Source organism: Anomaloglossus baeobatrachus, chromosome 2 (assembly GCF_048569485.1).
Source record: "Anomaloglossus baeobatrachus isolate aAnoBae1 chromosome 2, aAnoBae1.hap1, whole genome shotgun sequence".
Taxonomy (NCBI): Eukaryota; Metazoa; Chordata; class Amphibia; order Anura; family Aromobatidae; genus Anomaloglossus; species Anomaloglossus baeobatrachus.
The window spans coordinates 54,944,421-54,966,254 of NC_134354.1; the positions used below are offsets into that span (position 1 = coordinate 54,944,421).

Below are 21,834 nucleotides of genomic sequence, written 5' to 3' on the forward strand. Positions count from 1 at the left end.
TTTTTTTCCCTTGGTTTCTCTTTGTCTTATGGCCAGTGTGAACATGAGCTCACAAGCTCCATGTGTATCATCTCATACTCCAGCTCACTTTTTTGTTTTTTTGTTTTTGTTTGTTTTTATTGCAATAGCTGCATTGCAACCATATTGCCTATAGAGAGATATTAGGATATGAAGCACTCCAGCAAGTCTTACAATATGTCCATTGCCTTTAAAGGGGTTTTCCAAATTTTTTCACCTTCTTGCCATATATCTTCACTACTATACCTTTTGTAACATACTTATGTATTGGATGTATAGCTTCTGTGAGTGCATCTTAGCAGGGATCACATAGTTCTTCTTCCTCCTCTGATTCTTCCTTTTCCAGCACAGGAATCAGACTAAATGAAAGGAAGTTGTCTCTGGGCTCCTGATGATGGGTGTAGACATTTTGGAGTGAGTCACAATTAGTCTGCCTTACAAGCTGAGATGTGTATTTCATTCAGTAGTAACCACAGGGGCCAACACCTTTGCTTTTGAAATACAGATCACAGCACTTCACTAGCAAAGGGTTTAGGATTTAGCCAAACTTTGCATAACAAACACAGTGACAGGGCTGTACTGGCCATCTGGCAATTGCCAGATGGGCTTGTACGCACCCTGTGTTGCTCTGACACTTGATATCTCCCAATATCTTCAGCAGAACATGGTGGGGAAGGAAGGGGGCATACTAAATGCTAGTTCACAGGCAACTGCATTGCATGATGGAACTTGTAGTAACAGAGCACAGTAAGCCTGGAGAGAAGAAGGGATGGATGTTAACATCAGAGCTGCTGCTGGCAGACACTGAGTGATGCTATCTGCATGATAAAATATTTATATTCCTATAATAAGAGTATGGATGCATTTAGTGGCACATATTAGCACGATTGATGAATAAAATATGGAATGAGCTAGGATAGTGGATAACTTCTTTAAAAGCTTTAACTTTTTTTATACTGTGCACTGTTCATTGCGCATACTAATAGATGAATGTAACCTACTTTTCTTTCTACCTTTACATAGGCTGTAAGATACGCTCTACAGTGAAGGAAATCCATAAATGACCCTTGGCAAAACTTGTCTTATCCAGTTAGCCATATGTTGACCATGAAAAGGGCATTAGAGAACTAAGAGTTGTGCATATATGTACAGTATATATTTACAGTATATATCCAAAAAGAGTTATTAATGTTAGAATACCGAATTGGGGGGAGGATTTGATGCATATTTAACAGTGTAAAATGTATATATTGGTGAAGCGCTCTCTCCGTACATGAGCACTCTCTTGAAGTGTGCTGAAGGTGATAATGCAGCTAGCCTCATCTTCTTGAAGATTCAGTCTCTGAGCGATATTCTACAACATTTCGATATTTACCTCTACGCAGTAATCCGACAAGAAGGCTTCTTCTCAATCTTGGCTTATGCAAGCATGACAGCCATAAGCCAATGAATGAACAAACCTCTGGCAGACACAGACTAGCAAAGGGCCCCTGTGCAAGAACAATATATGGGCCCTGTGCAGCCCAAGAGCTCACCAAAATACATAATTCGTCCTGCTTTGGAGGTGGCAGTAACGCCTTGACCTCTTGAGTCCTTGTGCAATTGCACTGGCTGCATCAATGGTATGTCCACCCCTGGAAAAAAACGCTCCTTTGTCGGTTGATCACTTTGACAGGATGGGCTGCCGACAGTATGTGTCACGGGTGTGTCACGTGTGACAGACATGTGGTTTCTGGCCAGAAAAGGTCAGTGTTTGGCTGCACAGAATGCTCCCTGACTTTCCATTGTTCCTTCTGTCAGTATTCATTAGTATAGGTAGCTTTACTGCTGGATTCATCTCTCTCCTCTTTGGACCCAGCAGGAGCTCAACTTCCACGCAGCTGTTGATTGTCAGTATTTCCTTGGTGTTTAAATACCCCTTCCTTTCTCTGGACTGGTGCTGGTAATATTTTCACCTCCTTCAAGCCTTCGTTGCAAGCAGGTGGCTTGGACTCCTCTGTGGTATCGTTGCTGAAAGCTTTGCTGAACTTCTACCTGAGTCATCTAATGAGTAGTTCATGCATTTTCTTCCTTGTGTCTTCTATAGTTGTTTAGTGGGGTTGACTAAGAGATCATCCCATCCGTTCCCTATTTCGAGCCTAGCACTAGTGAATACCTAGGGTCAGGTATCCGGCTCGGTGCATAGGTGCGGAACCTATCTAGGGTGGTAAAGAACCTCAGGAACCAGTGATGGTTTGGTCAGGGGTCACCATCTTCCCTCTCCCTAGACTCGGGGTCTCCCTTCGCTTTCACTGTGCACTTGTTACTTCCCTGTACCTAGCGTGACCATATGCAAACAATTTGCCCTGGCCCACGTAAAAGGGTGCCGTTCGACTTGTGATATCATCAATCGCGCTCGTCATGGCCGCCAGTGTAAATGGGCTATGAATTATAGAATGGCGACATCTGATATTGACTGAAACACTTGTAGACAAGTTGAGTTTTTCTCGATGAGTTACCAATCCCCAAAAGAGATAAATCACATTCTCATTTCTTGGTGGGGTTGTGGGCAATGTGTTGCATACACAAATACACTTTCATGTCTCGTTGACTTGTTCTAGGTGATATTCCACTACAGAAATCCCTTTAAGACGAGCATGGGCAGTTCTATGGATGTAAACCATTGTTATGTCTTCTTTCTATAATCTCTCTGCCTCCTCCCCGAGCTCTGCTGCTAATCTTGTTGAGGTGTGATAATCCTCTCATATGTGACCTTCTAGGAAGGGGATTTGGTGACATCATATAGTCAATGCATGAAAATTTGAATCTATTGAAAATGCCGCATAAATATTACCAGCCACGAGATCCTACGAATGCCTAAGACGTGTCCTTCAGACTTGACTTAGAAAATCGCAAGTGCACTTTTTTCCTATGCAGTGCTTGAATAGATTTGCACAGCTGGGAGTGTTGTGAGCAGTAGGCACTGGCCTAGCTTTACTTCCCTGTGAGTGTGCATAATTATGTGCCGTTTCTACTGCATTATCCTTTAATTTTTACAAGGTTAAGATTAGGGATGGGCATGCCATTGTTGCAAACCATGCAATGGCCAACAGGCAAGGGGCCCCACTTCCACCTCCAAGACAGGTAGAAGTGCATTATGATGAGGTGTTGGACTTCAAGGAGCCCGTATACTGTTCTTGGAAAGAGGTTGTCTGTGCTCGTCACTAATTAAAATGGTAGCCATTCACCCAAGTTGCGTTTGATGGATAGGAAATACTCTACTTTCAACTTTAGCTGCCTTCGAGCACCATGTTGGAACTCAAAATGAGCACAACGATACCCAAAATATGCCAAATTTAGGGATATTTTGTAGGTCCCCATACAAACCAATAATGCCATTGGATGACGTTGAAAACCTTCCCATCCAGTCTGTCGTGTAGGATGTTGATTGCGGCACAAGCAGTGTCTTCTGTATCAGTGGAAGGCACTGACCTCTCTGGTCTCCATCAATGAATGATTAGTGGTTTTAAGACTTGTCAAATACATTGAAAATGTTTTATATTTTTTTAGTTTTATGCTTGATGTCCCTGGTAGGTCCCTAAAATACAAAGTTAAAAGTTTGTAAATGTGTTTTTCAGTGACGACAAAGCCCTTCAAGGACGTCAAGAAGAGGAGGAAGAGGTTGTAGAAGTGGAGGAAGAGGAGGTTGATGACGACGAAGATGATGGAGACGATATGGAGGAGGAACCTGAAGAACCCTTTGAGGAAGCCACTGAGAGGACAACCAGCATTGCCACCACCACCACTACAACTACTGAATCCGTAGAAGAAGTTGTCAGAGGTAATTACACTACTCATGTCTATATTTTATGGGTAACTTTTTTTTAATATACAAAGTACTTAAGCTTAATTCAGTTTTTGATACATAGTCCATATGTGGACCACATTGTCCGTACCACCAGAATCAACAGCCTCTTATACACTGATCATTTGGTTGAGTACAGGTCAAAAGACCGGCAGCTAGTCCCTAGTTGGACCATGTTTTGACCTTTTAATGAGGTCTTTATGCACCTCATTTTGGGTCAAATTTATGACAAACACTATAGAACACAGTATTAATAAAGTGAAACTGACAACATGGGTGCTCAATCCTGCTCTACTTCAGCACCGCCATTCTGATAATCCCCACCAGTCCTGTAGTGATGGCGTTACATCATTTGGCCATCTGATTTAATGGGGCCAGTGAAGCTCTGTTGATGGAACAATGGCTGCGGCCGTGTACTACACATCCTCCACCTATTAATTCGAATAGGGGTGGATATAAAATAGCTGGCCGTGGCCACCAAACAGTTGTTGGAACTGTCCTATGCAGCTCCGCAGCTGAGTAGTTCCGGACGGCTGAGGAACAGCTGATCGGTGGTGGTCCCGCGTGTCACACCCCCACCAATCAAGCATTGATGACCTATACTAAGGATAGACCATCAATGCTAAAGTCCCAGTCAATTCCTTTAAATACAATACATATAATGATGGCATTTAGTGGGCCAATTATTGGATAACACAAAGGGCCTAGGTCACCAACATGAATTTGCATGTACAAACAAGCGCAACACTATTCGTTGTTTTGAGACAAATGTTCCCAACTGGGCTTCCTAATATTGGTAACGGGAGCAGCTCCAGCTTGATCCTCAATTTGCTCTCCGCTTAATGCAATTTTTTGTCCAGGACAAGGGATATGATAATCCAGCACAAGGGTATGGTTTGGCCGTTGCCTCGTTATTGGGATTTCTGGACCACCAATTACCACATTCATGGAGTTTTACAGTATATATCTTCTACTTTTATAGTGTACTGCAGATGTTCTGCCGGTTTCCTAGGCTATAGACTGACGTTTTTTTTCAAGTTTCAAGGGCAAAAACTGCGCACATGTAAACTCTTTGCTATAGTGCCGCTCGAATGATTCAGTGACCCCGTGTTACTCCGATGCCGCAGTGGAAAATCTGCTTCTTCTAAACTGTTGTGTTTATTCCCATCTTCATACATTTCCTTTTCTTGAGATATTAACACTTTTTGTTTTCTTTTGTTTCATGATCATTGCTTAGGAGACTGACCAGCGCTGTAAGCAACGGCGTATCTCGAGAACGGCTAACAATTAAGGAACAGTCAAGTGCACATTGCTTGTTTTTCCAAGCACTAATTTAAAATACCCATTTATGAAGATGGGGATAACCCTTTACAGAAACTCTGTTGCTTAAAGGAGTTGTCCGACATAAACTCCAAATTTTTTTTAAGTTAATCTGTGCTGTATTGTCATATAAAACACCTCCTACATTACTTTTTTTGTTTTCTAACTTTTGTTTCTCTTGATTTTTCACTTTATTCTCTGCAGTTCTTTGTTTACATTCAGCACAACCTAACATGACATGTTTGACTGCCGAACCCACAGTCACAGCTGGCACCGCCCACGGCCTCAGTGTCCAGCCACACCCTCTGCCCGCCCCCTGCACACACATTCCCTGTCTGTATTCTGCCCCAGCACCTGATAGATAAATGAGTACTATGTAATGAAAATTATATATAGCCCCTAATGTGAGTCTATAGGAGATATATATATATACACACACACACACACACACACACACACACACACCCCTAGCGTTATATAATATATTATACATAATCCCCCCTCATGCACTCTCTTCTCTCCCCCTGCACTGTCTCCTCTGCCCCCCAGCACTCCCCTGTCTCTCGCCCCCATGAACTCTCGTCTCTGTCCCCCTGCTGTCACCCATGAACTCTATTCTCTGCCCCCCCACTCTGTAAGCCGTGCACGCTCTTCTCTGCCCCCCCCCCCCCGCTCGCTCCCTCTTCTCACCCATGCAGCATGCTGTCTCTTCTCCTCCGTGCTGTGATGATTGCAGTGTCCTTACAGCTGAGCGACACAGAGCTCAGTGCTGTTGCTCGCTGGTGTCAGGTGACATCCCTGCTTCTGAATGTATTCAGAAGCGAGGAGCATGGGAGGCTGCATTCATCACAGAGACAGCGCACGGGGATGGGGGGGGTTACAGTTGCCCGGGCACCATACAACATAATGAGCTGAGGACACTGTTGGGCAAACAGCGCTCACGGTGTCCTAGACAGAGAGGGCAACCCTGTGTTTGTCCTGCACATGATACAGGGCACAGATAGCAGCGCACAGGGAGGGGGGCAGGGCTCATCGCACTGTACCCGCCCAGCAGGGCAGCAACATGCAGTGGCAGATTTGCATGTCAACATGGTCCTGCCCATGTTGACATAAAATGACTGTAAGTAGCAAAATCACAGCAGGAGCAGTCACATGACCCCTCTGAGCCTGGGGAGAGGGGCTGACAGCAGGGCAGGTAAGTGCTCACTATCTACTTACCTGCCCCAATGTAGCCCAATAGTGTAAATAATAATAAAAAAAGCAAAATAAGCCAAATAACCCCTTTTAATGAAGGAAAAAAAGTGAGATAACTAATGAAAATCTCTGAGCTCCACCGATTCTGCCTTTGTTTTTTGCTTTGCGTTGTGTTGTTCCATTGCAAAGGTAGTGTCATATTGATTAAGGTAGACTAAAGTCCACCGAGGTCAACCCATGATCTAACCTAACATGTTGATCCAGAGAGAGGCAAAAACCCCCATGGTGCAGACAGTAAAAGCCACATTAGGGGAAAAAATTCCCTCCTGACTCCACATACGTCAATCAGACTTGTTCCCTGGATCAACGCCCCATCACAGAATCAACTGCACATAACCAGTAATATTATTATATTTTTCAAGAAAACCATCCAGGCCTTTCTTACATTTTAATAGTGAATCAACCATTACACCATCATGTGGCAGAGCGTTCCATAAACTCACTGCTCTTACAGTAAAGAATCTGTGTCTGTGATTTTGATTAAACCTCCTTTCCTATAACAGTGGATTCCCCCTTCTCCCTGTCGCAGACCTAGGTGTAAAAATATAACGAGAGAGCTTTGTACTGTCCCCTCATATATTTGTACATTCTTATAAGCCTTCGTTTTTCCAAACTGAATAACCCCAAGTTTAATAACCTGTCTTCGTATTGCATTGCCCCCTTTCCTTTAATAACCTTGCTTACTCTTCACTACACCTGCTCTGGTTTAGCTATGTCCTTTTTATACACCAGAGACCAAAATTGTACACAGTATTCTGTGTGGTTGCACTAGTGACTTGTATAGGGGTAAAACTATTAATGCATCCCATTATTTTATTAACCTTGGTAGCAGCTACCTGACACTAGTCAGTAAAGGTTCATTTGCCGTCCACCTATACACCCTAATCTTTTTCATTGACCATTTTGCAATTAAGTACATAGTTATAAATTTTCTTTTCAAGTGCATGACCTTACATTTATCCACATTAAACTTCAATTGCAGTTTCTCAGCCCAACCTGCAGCCTACACAAAACCCTCTGCAATTTTAAATTATCCTCTATATTTATTACCCTGTATAGTTTAGTATCATCTGCAGCTATTGAAATTCTACTGTCAATGCCCTCTACAAGGCCATTAATAAATGTTAAAAAGAAGAGGACCCAATACTGACCCCTGTGTACCCCACTGTTAACTGTGACCTAGTCTGAGTGTGTTCCATTAATAACCACCCTTTGTTTTTTATCACGGAGCCAGTTCTTAACCCAGTTACACATATTTTCTCCTATTCCCATTAATTTCATGTTATGTATCAACCTTTTGTGGGGTACTGTATCAAACGCCTCTGAAAAATCCATATAGAAAATATTCACTGCATTTCCTTGGTCCAGTCCAGTGTTTCTTCAGGAGCACAGTATGTGAAATCTCCTTTTGTAGTGCAACTGGGCTTTTCTTCAAAGTCTTCCCTGGAGGCATATGTATCCACCCCTCCCAGATACTGCTAATCATAGCTTGGGAGCTGATTTAGCAGTCCCCTTTCACACATCAGTTTTTTGCCATCAGTCACAATCCGGATCTGTTGCATCAGTTTTTTTTTTCAGCCCAACAGTGTTTTTACACCCCATCTGAGCATGCTCAGTTAAAAAAAAACGGAATCCGTTGCCGGATTCTATCACTTGACGGATTACGACAGATCCTCCACCCATTGGCTCTCATTCTACCAAACGGCGATGGATCTGTCGCTGTCCATTTTTTCGACGTACATAAAAATATTATTTTGTTCATGGTCTCTGTCCAACGGACAAACAATTTTCGACGGATTTCGAACGACGGATGAAACGTGAGGCCATTCATCGCAATCCGTTGCTAATACAAGTCTATGAGAAAAAATAACAGAAAACAGATCCAGCGGCATTAATCGCCAGATCCGTTTTTTTCCAAATTCCACGGATTGTGACTGATGGCAAAAAACTGATGTGTGAAAGGAGCTTAGATTCTACCTAGCTGTCATTGGCAGCCTCTGGGAGGGGAAGTACAAGTGCACATCCACAAAGAAGACTGTGCATAAACACCCAATTGGACTGCAAGCAGAGATTTCACATAATGCACTTCTGAAAAAACAAATGTGAATATCTTTGCAATGTAATGGTGCAGCGCAAAATGTAAAAGAAAACTGTAGAATCAAGGGTTCTCCGGGATTTTTACAAGGTATTTAACTACACTGAACATAAATATAAATTCAACAGTTTTGTTTTTTCTCCCATTTTTCATGAACTGAACTCTAACACTATTTCTATGTACACAAAAGGCCTTTTTCTCTCAAATATTGTTCACAAATTTGTCTAAATCTGTGTTATTGAGTGCTTCTCCTTTGCCAAGCTATTCCATCCATCTCACAAGTGGGGCATATGAAGACACTGATTAGACAGCATGATTATTGCACAGGTGCGCCTTAGGCTGTCCACAATTAAAGGCCAATCTAAAATGTGCATTTATCACACAGCACAATGCCACACATGACGCAAGTTTTGAGGGAGCGTGCAGCTGGCATGCTGACTGCAGGAATGTCACCAGAGCTGTTGCCCTTGAATTGAATGTTCATTTCTCTCCCATATGCCGTCTCCAAAGATATTTCAGAGAATTTGGCCGTACATCCAACTGGCCTCATAACTGCGGACTACGTGTAACCACACCAGCCCAGGACCTCCACATCCAGCATCAAGATGCTGATTAGACAGCATGATTATTGCACAGGTGTGCCTTAGGCTGGCCAAAATAAAAGGCCACTCTAAAATGTGCAATTTTACACTATTGGGGGTGTCAGAAAATCAATCAGTATGTGGTGTGACCACCATTTGAAACACATCTCCTTTGTATACAGTTGATCCGGTTGTTGATTGTAGGCTGTGGAGTGTCACGTCATGTGTGGCATTGTGCTGTGTGATAAATGCACATTTTAGAGTGGCCTTTTATTATGGCCAGCCTAAGGCGCACCTGTGCAATAATCATGCTGTCCAATCAGCATCCTTGATATGCCGCACCTGTGAGGTGGACGGAGAAGATTTAGACAAATTTGTGAGCAATATTTGAGAGAAAAGGGCCTTTTGTGCACATAGAAAAGTCTAACTCGCTAACTGTGTGACTGCAATGGTGGAATAAATCAGGCCCTTTCCCCCTGTACCTGGATAATAGTGAGCGCGACTAAAACTCATAAGATGATATGTCCAGGGAGCAATAACAAAACATCATCATCCTGGAAAAAAAAAATTATTGCACTTTATTAAGCTTTTAGTTTATAACAAACATCATATTTTATGTTAGTTTTATGAACAATTAAAGTTTATGACGGGTATTTTATTTTTATTTTATTTTATAGTTTTATTTTTGAACAGATTTATTTATCGCGGTATTACTGCCGCGTGAACGCCTTTGCAAATGCATTTCATCCAATTTGATGGTAGTGTCATGGCACGGAAGGTGAATTATTGTTACATTTACCTTTTTGTATGGAGATTTATCATTTCTGATTTTTGTAGTTTACACGGTGAAGAATAATCTCTTCTCTAATCTTTCTATTACATACGAATGATACAAGATTTGGGGAATTTTTTAATGTTGGCGCCTTGTAAAGAACGAAACGGTCGAGAGTCTTATTGCCAAGGTCCCTTCGTTTTGCGTTGGGGTTTTTTCCTATATTTTAATTTTTTTTTTTTTAAGAGGAAACAATTTTTTGGACCGACTCATGTTCTTATCTACCTTCACTGCATAGAATTACAATTACAGCAGAACCATCACATCTCACAATATAAACTGTGTACATAATTAAAGGGAACCTGTCATGTAATAAAAAATGCTGTTAACCTGCAGATATGGGGTTAATATGCAGGGTAGTAGCAGTTTAAAGCTGTCTGGCCACCGCCTCACTACCAGGAGGAAATTAAAGAGGTTATTTGCTACTTTTGCATCCTTGTGACAGGTCATCAATGTCTGATCGGCTGAGGTCCAACACCCAGGCACCCCCGCCAATCAGTTGTTCTCGGTGCTGGCCACAAATGCTCCCTTCTGGAGCTGCCCCATCAACTGATAGAGGCCGTGGCCGGGTACTACATATCCGCCCCCTATTGATTCGAATGGGAGGTGGATGTGCAGTTACCAGCCTCGGAAGCTTTCAGTTGACTGTCAACTCTAGAACTAAGCATCTCCGGCCACCTGCTGTTGCCGGCTTTGAGAACAGCTGATCGGCAGGGGTACCTGATATCGGACCCCCTGCCCTGACCTATCCTGTGGATAAGCCGATAATGTTAAAGTAGTGGACAACCTCTTTAATTATACTCCTCCCAGCAGCCTCCAGCTTTCAGTCATAGAGGTGTGGCTTGTTCAGTACAGAGTGAGCAGTGTCTAACTATGTCCTGGCACTGACTGATAGCTGACTCTTCACCAACGCACTGCTATGTCATCTGTCACTCAGTACAGAGTGGTGACTGAAGGCACGCCTTTATGACTGAAAGCTGGAGGCTGCTGGGAGGAATACATTTTATTTCCTCCTGGTAGCTGGGCTTTCAGTGAAGGGACTAAATAGATTTTAAACGCTCTTAACCTTTAGATTAATCAAATTTCTGCACTAATATATTAATATATATATATATATATAATCCATCTATCTATCTGAACACATTATAGAGATAGAGATATATATCTATCTCTATAATGTGTTTATATATATATATATATATATATATATATATATATATATATATATATATAATCTCTATCTACACACATTACAGAGATTGTAGAGATATATATATCTACAATCTCTATAATGTGTGTAGATATATATATATATATATATATATATATATATATATATATATATATATATATATATATATATATATAATATATAATATATATATATATATATATATATATATATATAATGTGTTTTTATTTATATATATATATATATATATATATATAAAAACACATTATAGATAGATATATAAATATATATATATATATATATATAAAATCTATAATGTATGTAGATAGATAGGAGATAATATATATATTCTATATATATACATATATAAATATATATATATATATATATATATATATATATATATATAATCTATCTACACACATTATAGAGATATATATATCTCTATTTATCTCTATTTCTAATATGACATGTTCCCTTTAAATAGATCTTTTTGACTAGATGGGGCTGATGTACCGATTTTGACACAGACAAAAGATAAAAGGTCTCTCTTGGGGAGAAAAAAAATGAGAGCGGAGTGTGGCGGGTCTGCTATGTAATGCCTGATGCACAAAACAAAAGATGGCTGTGCACTTGCCTTACTACATTGTGCAATGGATTGGGCACCGCTCCGTGGACGGCGTCCGATGCCGATTCATCAGATTGGCACGGCTGCGTCCCCTCGGCCAGCATCGGTCATCTCTTCTCTAGATTCCAAGAATGTGGTTACAAAGTGGAATATCCCGCAATGGTTGGATTGATAGTGGCACTGCCGGATAGATGTGATGGCAGAAACTACCACGTGAGCAGTACAAAACACAACCCTCTCCCCATAGAGAGTACGTGGATCTGCTAGAATCAGTGAGAAAATGACAACTCCCTATGTGTTGGACTAGAAATCCAAAGCCTTACAACCCTTTTACCTATCTAACAAATATATACACGTTTAGCTCGTCTGGATTGTGGTGCATTGGTAAAATGGTTGTATGGTTTGGTTTAAGGATCCGTCTTCCGATTCTGCACTTCCAAACAAAATATAGATTAGTGCACAATGATTAAAGGGATTGTTCAGCTAGAAAAAAGTTGCTTGAATGTGTGTAACGTGACATCTTTCAGGTAAATAAGCTGCTCCTCCTCCGTGATATCCAAACAACTCCGAGCTACCCCGTGTCAGTAATGGTGTGAAGGGGGCTGGCTGACCGGCTAACGTCAGTAGCTAAGCCGCACTCCTTATAAAGCCAAAAATGAGAAATGGACTGACTTGGCTATTGAAATAAGCCTGTCAGCAGCCCCTTCATGGGGCTGGTGGGGGGTGCAACCCAAATGAGGAAACAAAATTAGAGACCTGTGACCAAGACTGAGATTGGGGCAGCTTTCCAAATTTAAAGTATATTTTCACTTTTTTTTTTTCTCTCCAGTTTTCAGGCATGAAAGGATCTAGGCACTTTTGAAACCGTTATTTATTAAAGAGGTTTTCCGCTACTTTTTACATTGATGGTCTATCCTTTCGTCATCAATGTCTGACCAGGATCCGACACCCGGCTGTTCTTGGTGGCGCTGGCGGGCGGAAATGCTCAGTTCCAGAGCTGCTCCGTCTTCTGATAGTGGCCGGGTACTGTACATCCGCCTCTTATTCAAATGAATAGGAGGCGGATGTGCGGTACCTGGCCGCAGCTGCTATCAGAAGACGGAGCAGGTCCAGATCTGAGCATTTCCAGCCACCAAGAACAGCTGATCGGCGGGGGTGCTGGGTGTCGGACCCTGGCAGATCTGACATTGATGACCTATCCTAAGGATAGGCCATCACTGTAGAAGTAGTGGACAACCTCTTTAAAGGGAACCTGTCACCAGATTTGGGGCCTATAAGCTGCGGCCACCACCAGTGGGCTCTTATATACAGTATTCTAACATGCTGTATATAAGAGCCCAGGTCGGGGGTATAACATAAAAATCACTTTATAATACTCACCTAAATGGTCGCTGTGGTGGATGGGTCAGATGGGCGTCTCTGTTCGCCGGTGCCTCCTCTTTTGGCCATCTTTGTCCTCCTTCTGAAGCCGCGGCGCATGGCACGTCCTACGTCATCCACACTTACAAGCATTGAGGTCCTGCGCAGGCGCACTTTGATCTGTCCTGAGCAGGGCAGATCAAAGTATTGTAGTGTGCCTGCGCGGGACCGGCGAGTGTATGACGTAGCCGCGTCATGCACACAGGCTTCAGAAGGAGGACGAAGATGTCCAAAAGAGGAGGCGCCAGACCCAGAGAACTGAGACGCCCATATGGCCCAACTCCACCACAGCGACCCCCTAAGTGAGTATTATAAAGTGATTTTTACGTTCTACACAGCGGCCTGGGCTCTTATATACATGTTAGAATGATGTATATAATAGCGGTGGTGGCCGCAGCCTTTAGGCCCTAAATCTGGTGACCAATTCCCTTTTAAACACTTGTGTTTTGTTAAAAATGTATTTTTGCAGTAAGACTTCATTAAAAATGTTGCAGTGTTTGGCTGTTATAGGCTCTTGTTTCCCTGCCCATTGCCGGCTGAAGAATCCATCAGTCCTGGTGCAGAGTCTTCATCTGTCTTCTTCTGAGCTCCTCTCACCTAATCTCTGGTAACATCAATGTTCAGCTCAACATTTTCTCTGGTCACAAATTATCATGGAGGATCCCAGAAGAAGTCAGATCCAATTTAGGCTATGTTCACACATTGCGGTTTTTGGTTTTTTTTTGTTTTTTTTTTTGTTTTTGTTTTTTTATAGAGTGCCAACAAAAGCTGCAAGATTCCAGAAATCTCATGCACACAATTTTGTTGTTTTTTTTTTGTTTTTTTTTTTGTAAACTCTGTGGCATGTCAATTCTTTCAACTTTTTTTTCACCGTAGAAAGCAATGAAGTGCAAAAAAATCAAAGTCAGCCATGCATTTTTGCTGCTTTTTTTTGGTGAATAAAACTAATTTCTATTAAAAACGTATTGCTAATGACACATGATCTGTACCTAAAGAAAATGCAAAAAAGGGTTTTTTTTGGTAAGCAGCTTCCTTACTGCTAAGATAGTTTTACAATCTCTCTGAGCTCACTGACACATTGTTAGTTAACTCTCTCTTTTTTTTTATATATATATATATATAGAGTTAACTAACAATGTGTCAGTGAGCTCAGCGAGAGTTTTACAATCTTGGCAGTAAGGAAGCTATATATACACACATACAGTATATATATATGTTATATATTACCGTATATAATATATTATATAATATATATTATACATTATACAGAGCCTGTGCAAGGCAAACATTGCAACATTTTTTTCATTTTTTTATGCAGTTCAGCTGCAAGAACAATTTTTAGCCTAAAGTAAACACTTTTTTTTTTTTCCTTTATTAGGCCGGTGTGCCAGATATTAAAAGTAAGATAGAATTGGTAGGGATTAATAGGCAAGGGATGAAATAAAACAAAAAAAACCCAGCACAGTCTAATGGATCATTTAAAGACTTTGGTGTAGTATAATGATACAAAAATGGCAGCCGTGGAACATTTTTGGACCGGATTCATCCATTTAAAATGTCGAGAAGTTTCATTTAGAAACCTCAAATTCCTCCTGTGTGTAAACTAGATGTGTTTGTAAGAGCGTGTGTAATCTTCATATTTGGACACGAGTAGTGATGGGCGGACCTGGACTGTAAAAGTCTGGATCCGCACAGGTTCAAAAGAACCCGAGTACCGACCCTGGGCCTGGAATTTTCAGGGAAACTATCCAGTCCGGCCACACGGATAATAAAAAAAAGAAAATAAGTATAAAGCAAGTGCTTTATACTTACCGGTCTCCGCGCAGCTAAGACTCTGCTTCCGGGCCACTCAATCTACTTCTGGGGCTGCTCATTATCCTTTATTTAGGGGCACTGTCTGACTACAACCAATCAGAGACATGGTGACTCCTGGTGGGCGGGGGAAGCAGTGAATATGTATGAAGGATAATGAGCGGCCCTGGAGGTAACGTTAGAGCTTCACAGGAGACACAATTAGTATAACACACCTGTTCCAATCCCGCTATCCCTTCTGCCACCAATTTAAAGCACCTGATTCTTGTCCCCATAGACGTATATGGGGGCGGGCTTACGGCCAGATATCTGGCATCAATATCAGGCCCAAACCAGGTTGTTGGGTTTTTTTTTCACCCAGTTGAACCCGCCAAACCCGGGGATCTGAATCTGCCCATCAGTAGAGACGAGTCACTATGTGGAGCAGAAGACCTCCTCTTGCATTGGTCACCTGACTGGCTGGAGTATTTTTTCCGTCCATTGTAGCCTAACAGAATGGGCCAAGTTATTAGACCAAAGGTTCGTCCTTTGAAATTAAGCCGATAAACTGCTCAGACTAAAGGAATATAATTTACTGTCCCGATGCTCGTTCTTCGAGTTCTGGAAGGCTTTTTTCTGAAAGAAGATTTTGGAGCAAGCAGTTTGTTAGGATAATTGCAAATGTAAATGGCTCTTTTTAGTGCATTGTAGTAATGCAGTGCCATCTTCCCCATATAAAGCAAATTATCTTTTGTGGGCTGGAGATACGTGGCGTTAATTGCCAGTGCTGTTACACAGCTGCACGCAAATCTTTATAGTGCGCAGGAAGCTGATGTATGGGAGGCCGCAGTTGTGCATATTAAATCCATTGTTTGGAAGTCACAGGTTTCCATTCATTTTTGTTTTTTCTTTAGCGATGGAATTATTTTCAGGAGACAATTGTGGGATAATGTTTTTATGCCTCTGTTAACATACTTTACCAGGACTAAGTATATAAGGCTTAAAGAGGTCAACCGGGACTATTTCCTTTTTTTCTTGTGGGGCCTAGAACTTGCAGGCAGGTAATTGCTACCTACCTACCTTATATACCCGGCGCCGGCTCAGAGCAATCAGAGACTGCTTCTGTCAGCTATTCTGCTGCTTCTCGTGAACAGGCCACTTTGACTACCAACATTATGCTGCTTGACCGTTGGCTCCCCGCAGCTAGGTAGTAGGGAGTCGGCTGTCAATCAGCATAACATCAACAGTGACGCCAGATCAACAGAGCGGATGAGAGCTGCTCTGCTGTCAACGTGCCGCTAAATCACCAACAGGAGCAATCTATGACCTCTCTGAGCCGGCAGAGAGTGGTGCCGGGCAGAACAGGCCCCTGGAGGTTTGTAGGCCCACAGGAAAAAGGTAAAATAGCCCCGGAAAAGATTGGCCCACAAGCCTCATATGTTACTTGTATGATCGTTTTGGGTCCAATTACGAAGACTCCCACCAATCACAAGAACAAGGGTCCCAAAGTCCCCCTGTGAATGAAGGTGTAGTGAGCATATTCAAGAACTGTCCTATTAATTGTCTATGGGAGTGATGGCCACACATGCTCATTGAAGGCTATTTGATCCCCTCACTCTTTGGAAGGGTGGAGTTTCATAAGCCTAACCTCCGCAGTAATGCATGTATTATCAATGTTGTGGATAGTTGATATTGTTTTCAGACAACCCCTTTACCATTCAGAGCTCAGAATCTGGGCTTCCACTTGGTCGTAAAATGTTAAATTATATGCAAAGTATTCCTAGGTGAGCAATATCTTTTCAGAACAATATACATCTTCCTCCTCCATGAATCTGCAAGGAAACAAGCATGCACACTTAATTCATATTTTTCCAAGAAACTTGCCTTTTCCTCTCTATGATCCAACCTTGCCAATAGTAAAACAAAAGTTGTCCAGAGGCTTAAAATAATTGTAGGGCAAGTTTTCTTTTCTTCTGAAAATCGCTTAATTTCAATACACTGCAAGCTGCTCAATGCTGTTTAGTCTGAATCTGAACAGCCTCTTTTGATGGATCAGTCTGAAGCACCTCTCTCTCGTATTCTGTTGTAAAAGGTAATCGAAACCTAAATCTAATTAAAAATAATCAGCTAAAATCAAGCAAGATTTAAGCTTAAATCTACAACTACAAAAAGAGAGTAAGGTTCTTGTGGCTGACAACGAGAAGACGGATTACCAAAGTTTCACCTTTTTTTCATCTGCAGTTTGTATGTATTACATTACACTGCAAGCTGCTCGATTCTGTTCATTGTCAACACTGAACAGAATCGAGCAGCTTGCAGTGTAGTATAAAAATGCAAGCTACAGAAGAAAAAAAAGGTGAACGTTTTAGTTAAAACCAGTTACAGATATGTTTTATAGAGTACATACTGTTCACTAATTGCAACATGCAATAGTACATAGCTGTGAAAATCCATCAAGATGTGAAACAAATTATATAAATTGACAAAAACCTTATCATGATATTTTACTCTTCATATGAGATGCTAATTTCTCCTTCAGACCAAGTACAGAAAAGTATTCTGCAGATAGCCTAAAGACTGGTTTACACACAACGATATCGCTAGCGATCTCGTTAGCGATGTGACACGCCAGATCGTAGATACGATTTGTCGAGATCACACACAGGTCGTTTTTGTAGCGTCGGTCACATGTGCAATCTCGGCAAATCATATCTACGATCTGGCGTGTCACATCGCTAGCGATATCGTTGTGTGTAAAGCAGCCTTAAAAGTTTACATACATGGTATTGGATAACCGTTTTTTAGCCTAACTGTTTTCAAAATGTTTTGCCCAAATGTGACACCGTTACATGTTTTTAGCATATTCTTTTGCAAAAATGACTTTGTAGAGTTTTGGTGTGTTTTTACCAACAAAATATTTTATGCTAGAAGCAGCAAGGTGTCCAGATGGAACTTGTCTCCAAGCTTTTGAGAATTACACTTGGCTAGCTGGTCCATTCCTGTCAATGGGTCATGATTGTACCACCTGCTTACAAAAATAAGCTGTAGATATATAATATATTTTGTACATATACTAAATCTAGTTCCTCCAAATCTTATAACTAGAGGTATGCTCTGAGCAAGCTGAGACTGGTCCTTGTCGAGCAATGATCACCCGCTGGTTCTATGATGTCACTGAAAGGAAATGCGTACAGTTCATATATGGAGGATGTGGCGGGAACCGGAACAACTTTGATTCGGAGGAATACTGCCTGGCAGTCTGTGGCAACGTCAGTAAGTGGACCTCTCCAGCTTGTGGCAACCTACAGCCACGGGCTCTGCTCCCTATAACCAACTGCATCCTGTTACTCCACAATGGGCCTGTAACTAACCCTTTCCAGTTCCTGATGTTAACTGCTTCTGTCTTTTTGGGTTTTTTTTTACCTTATTAACGCCATTCAGTTGAAGCATGACAAGTGGCAGATGTTTTGTGTGTTTTACTAACACATCAGCCGAGAGCTTCCGAGGCACTAACACTTCTTCTGCCTTTGGGACTTTGTTTTTTGGTTGTTTTTTTGTATTATTCATAAACTTAAACATTTTTTTAGCAGTTTGACTCTCACCAGATAATTATTGTTCCCGTGGAAGAGATTGTGTCTGGAAATTTATGAGGATGCACTTAGTAAGTTAATTAAGGTGATAAATGCAAAGAAGAACCTCATATTTTAAGCAGATGAGGCCGGGTTGCTTCTGTTCTCTGGAAAACAGTTTTGTAAAAAACATAATAGAATATGGATTAGCGAAATCTCATCATTTTCTGGAGCTGTCACATATACTTGCATTTTTCCCTTGGTTTAGAGAGCATTAATCATTTATGTTCCAATCAAATGCTCGCAGTTTGCTAAAATGCCACTTAAAATTCTCTCTGTGACTCACCGACTGAACCGATCATTTGTGTTTTGTATCTGTCTAATGTACAGATTAAGAGATGAGTGTATAAAAACATTCATGTTGCCAGATTTTGCTTGTGAGCATGCAGGTAAGTTCATGAGTCTTTCATCTGTCAGAAGGATATGCTTAACCTCATAACGACGGCCGTACGACTTAAAGCGGCGGCAAAACAGGGTACTTATTCTGTTCCGCCGCTTTAAAGCGGCGGCCCGAAAAAACCCTGTAGCGCCCCCCAGCGACCGAAAATCTCGGGGGTTTCAGCTACCGGGGGTAGCTGAGACCCCCCAGATTATGAATCGGGGTGTTTTTTTTGGACCCCGATCATGTGATCGGCGGTATACACCGTATACCGACGAACACATGAAAAAAAAAGAAATGGCCGGTAAAACTGATTTCTTTTTCATCTGACCTGATCAAACATGTCAGATGATAAAGAAATCTAAACCCCTAGTGCCCCCAAAGCCCCCGGTACCGGAGAGTCCCCCCCACCACCCCTACCCCCCCTCCGGAGCACTCAAAATGGCGCCGAAGCGCACAGAAAACTGCCGCCGGCGCCGGCTCTGCAGTCATTTCCCTCCGATCTGAAATGATCAAACATTTCAGATCGGAGGGAAATGTCCTCCCCCTGACCCCTCCTCCGGTCCACCGGAGCCCTCTGGTCACCGGAGCCCCCTCCGGTTCTCCAGAGCCACCACCCCCCTCCCCCCTCCCCCCTCCGGAGCGTGGAAGATGGCGGCGCGCGGCCGCATTCATTCTGCTCTTTCTGCCGCATGTGACACGTCACATGCGACAGAAAGGTGTCCCCAGGTCCCGCTAGGTCACCCCCCGTCACCCCCCCCCCCAGCCCCCGGTCATACGTTACCTGTCTGCTGGTGATCCGTCCCGCGATCACGCCGCCTCCTTCTTCTTCTTCTTCAATGCTGGCGGCGCATGCGCAGACAGCGGCTGTCAGCTGGATCCCTGCAAGCAGGGACCCTGACGTCGCTGCTGCACAGGCTCCACTGTGGACCGGGGGAGGGTGAGTGCGGTAATCTGCAGTCACACTCCTCACATGGAGAGACTGCTGTTCCAGAAAATGGGGGGTACGTTCTGTGAGCGTGCCCCTCATATTCTGGAATGAGGTTACTGCAGGTCACTCTGCCCTAGGTTGGACCGGGGCAGTGTGAGTGCAGTATTCTCAGATTACTGCACCCACACTGCTCATGGAGAGCTTGCTCTTCCAGAAAATGGGGGATACGTTCCCTGAACGTGCCCCCCATATTCTAGAAGATCCAGAGTCGGCGTGGGACCTCCAAAATGGATTACAGCGACCGGAATTTCTTTATTTTCAATAAATTGGTAAAAGAGGAATGTTTCGGGGAGTTTTTTTTTTCAAATAAATTTTTTTTTGTCTTTTTTTTTCTATTACTTGACTGGGTTAGTAATGTCGGGTATCTGTTCAGATGCCGTGACATCACTAACCCCAGGGCTTGATGCCAGGTGACATTACAGCTGGTATCAACCCCATATATTACCCCGTCTGCCACCGCACCAGGGCGCGGGATGAGCTGGGGCGAAGCGCCAGGATTGGCGCATCTAATGGATGCGCCACTTCTGGGGCGGCTGCGGCCTGCTATTTTTAGGCTGGGAAGAGTCCAATAACCATGGCTCTTCCCACCCTGAGAATACCAGACCCCAGCTGTCCACATCACCTTGGCAGGTGATCTAATTTGGGGGGGAACCCACGGTTTTTTTTTTTTTAAAAAAAACGCCTGGGGAGGCCTTCAAATTGATCACCAGCCAAGGTGAAGCTGTCAGCTGTGGTTTGCAGGCTACAGCTGTCTGCTTTACCCTAGCTGGCTATCAAAAATAGGGGGACCCCACGTCGTTCATTTTAATTATTAATTTTTTGGGGGGCTAAATACAAGGCTAGGCACCCTTTACTGCAACATGAAAGGCACTAAAGGGCGCCAGCTTAGAATATGCAGGGGGGTGGGACGTTATATATGTTTGACATCTATCCATTCATCCATTGTAGCATTTTACGCTGTGTGCCCACAATCAGGGTTTGCAGCGTTTTGGGCGCAGAGTGTTTTCCCTGCATCCATAACTCTGCATTGTGCAGTAGAAGCACAGTGGAAGGATTTTTAGAAATCCCGTGCCCACTGTGCTTCTTTTCTCCGCAGCAAACACTGACCTGTGGCGCAGCTTCCTGAGCCTCAGCATGTCAATTTATGCTGCGGAGACAAGAGTGTTCTCTGCAGGTAGCATAGAGCTCCACAGCGGCCTGAACCCAAATCCTGGGCATGGGCAGCTGCGTTCTCCCATGGACAACACTCACATCTCTGCAGGAAGGCTGACACTGTGTACTGGACGCCGTGTCGCTGGATCATGGCCACATAGCCTAAAAGTGAGACATTTGTTGCTACAGCAACATTTTTGTGAAGTACCTGTGGATTCAAAATGCTTACTATACTCCTGAATAAAATCCAGTTTCCAAAATGGAGTCACTTGTGGGGGGTTTCTGCTGTATAGGTACCCAAGGGGCCCTGCAAATGTGACATGGTGCCCGCAATTTATTTTAACTTTTCCAGAATTCAAATGGTGCTCCCTCCATTCCAAGCCCTCCCATTTATCCAAACAGAGGTTTTTGGCCACATGTGGGGTATCCCTGTGCTCATAAGACATTGGATAACAACCTGTGGGGTCCACGGTTTGTTGTTGTCTCTTGAAAAAGTGAGAAATTTGATGCTAAAGCAACATTTTTGTGAAAAAAATGAAAATTTTCAATATGGCAACCTAAGCTTATCAAATTCTGTGAAGTACTCGTGGATTCAAACTGCTCAATATACACCTAGATAAAAGCCTTGAGGTGTCTTGTTTCCAGAATGGAGTCACTTGTGGGGGACCGCCACTGTTTAGGCACCTCAGGGGCTCTCCAAATGCAACCT

General features: G+C 42.7%; 1 protein-coding gene across 3 annotated transcripts in view; it reads left to right on the plus strand.

Moving 5' to 3' along the window:
• The window catches only part of APP (amyloid beta precursor protein), a 365,769-nt gene that overhangs the window by 273,485 nt on the left and 70,450 nt on the right, over window positions 1-21,834 (plus strand). For all 3 annotated transcript variants that reach the window (XM_075335061.1, XM_075335059.1, XM_075335060.1), the window contains exons 6-7: window positions 3,636-3,838; window positions 18,080-18,247. In XM_075335061.1, the coding sequence (XP_075191176.1) occupies window positions 3,636-3,838; window positions 18,080-18,247 (371 nt within the window). The remainder of the gene's footprint in view (window positions 1-3,635; window positions 3,839-18,079; window positions 18,248-21,834) is intronic.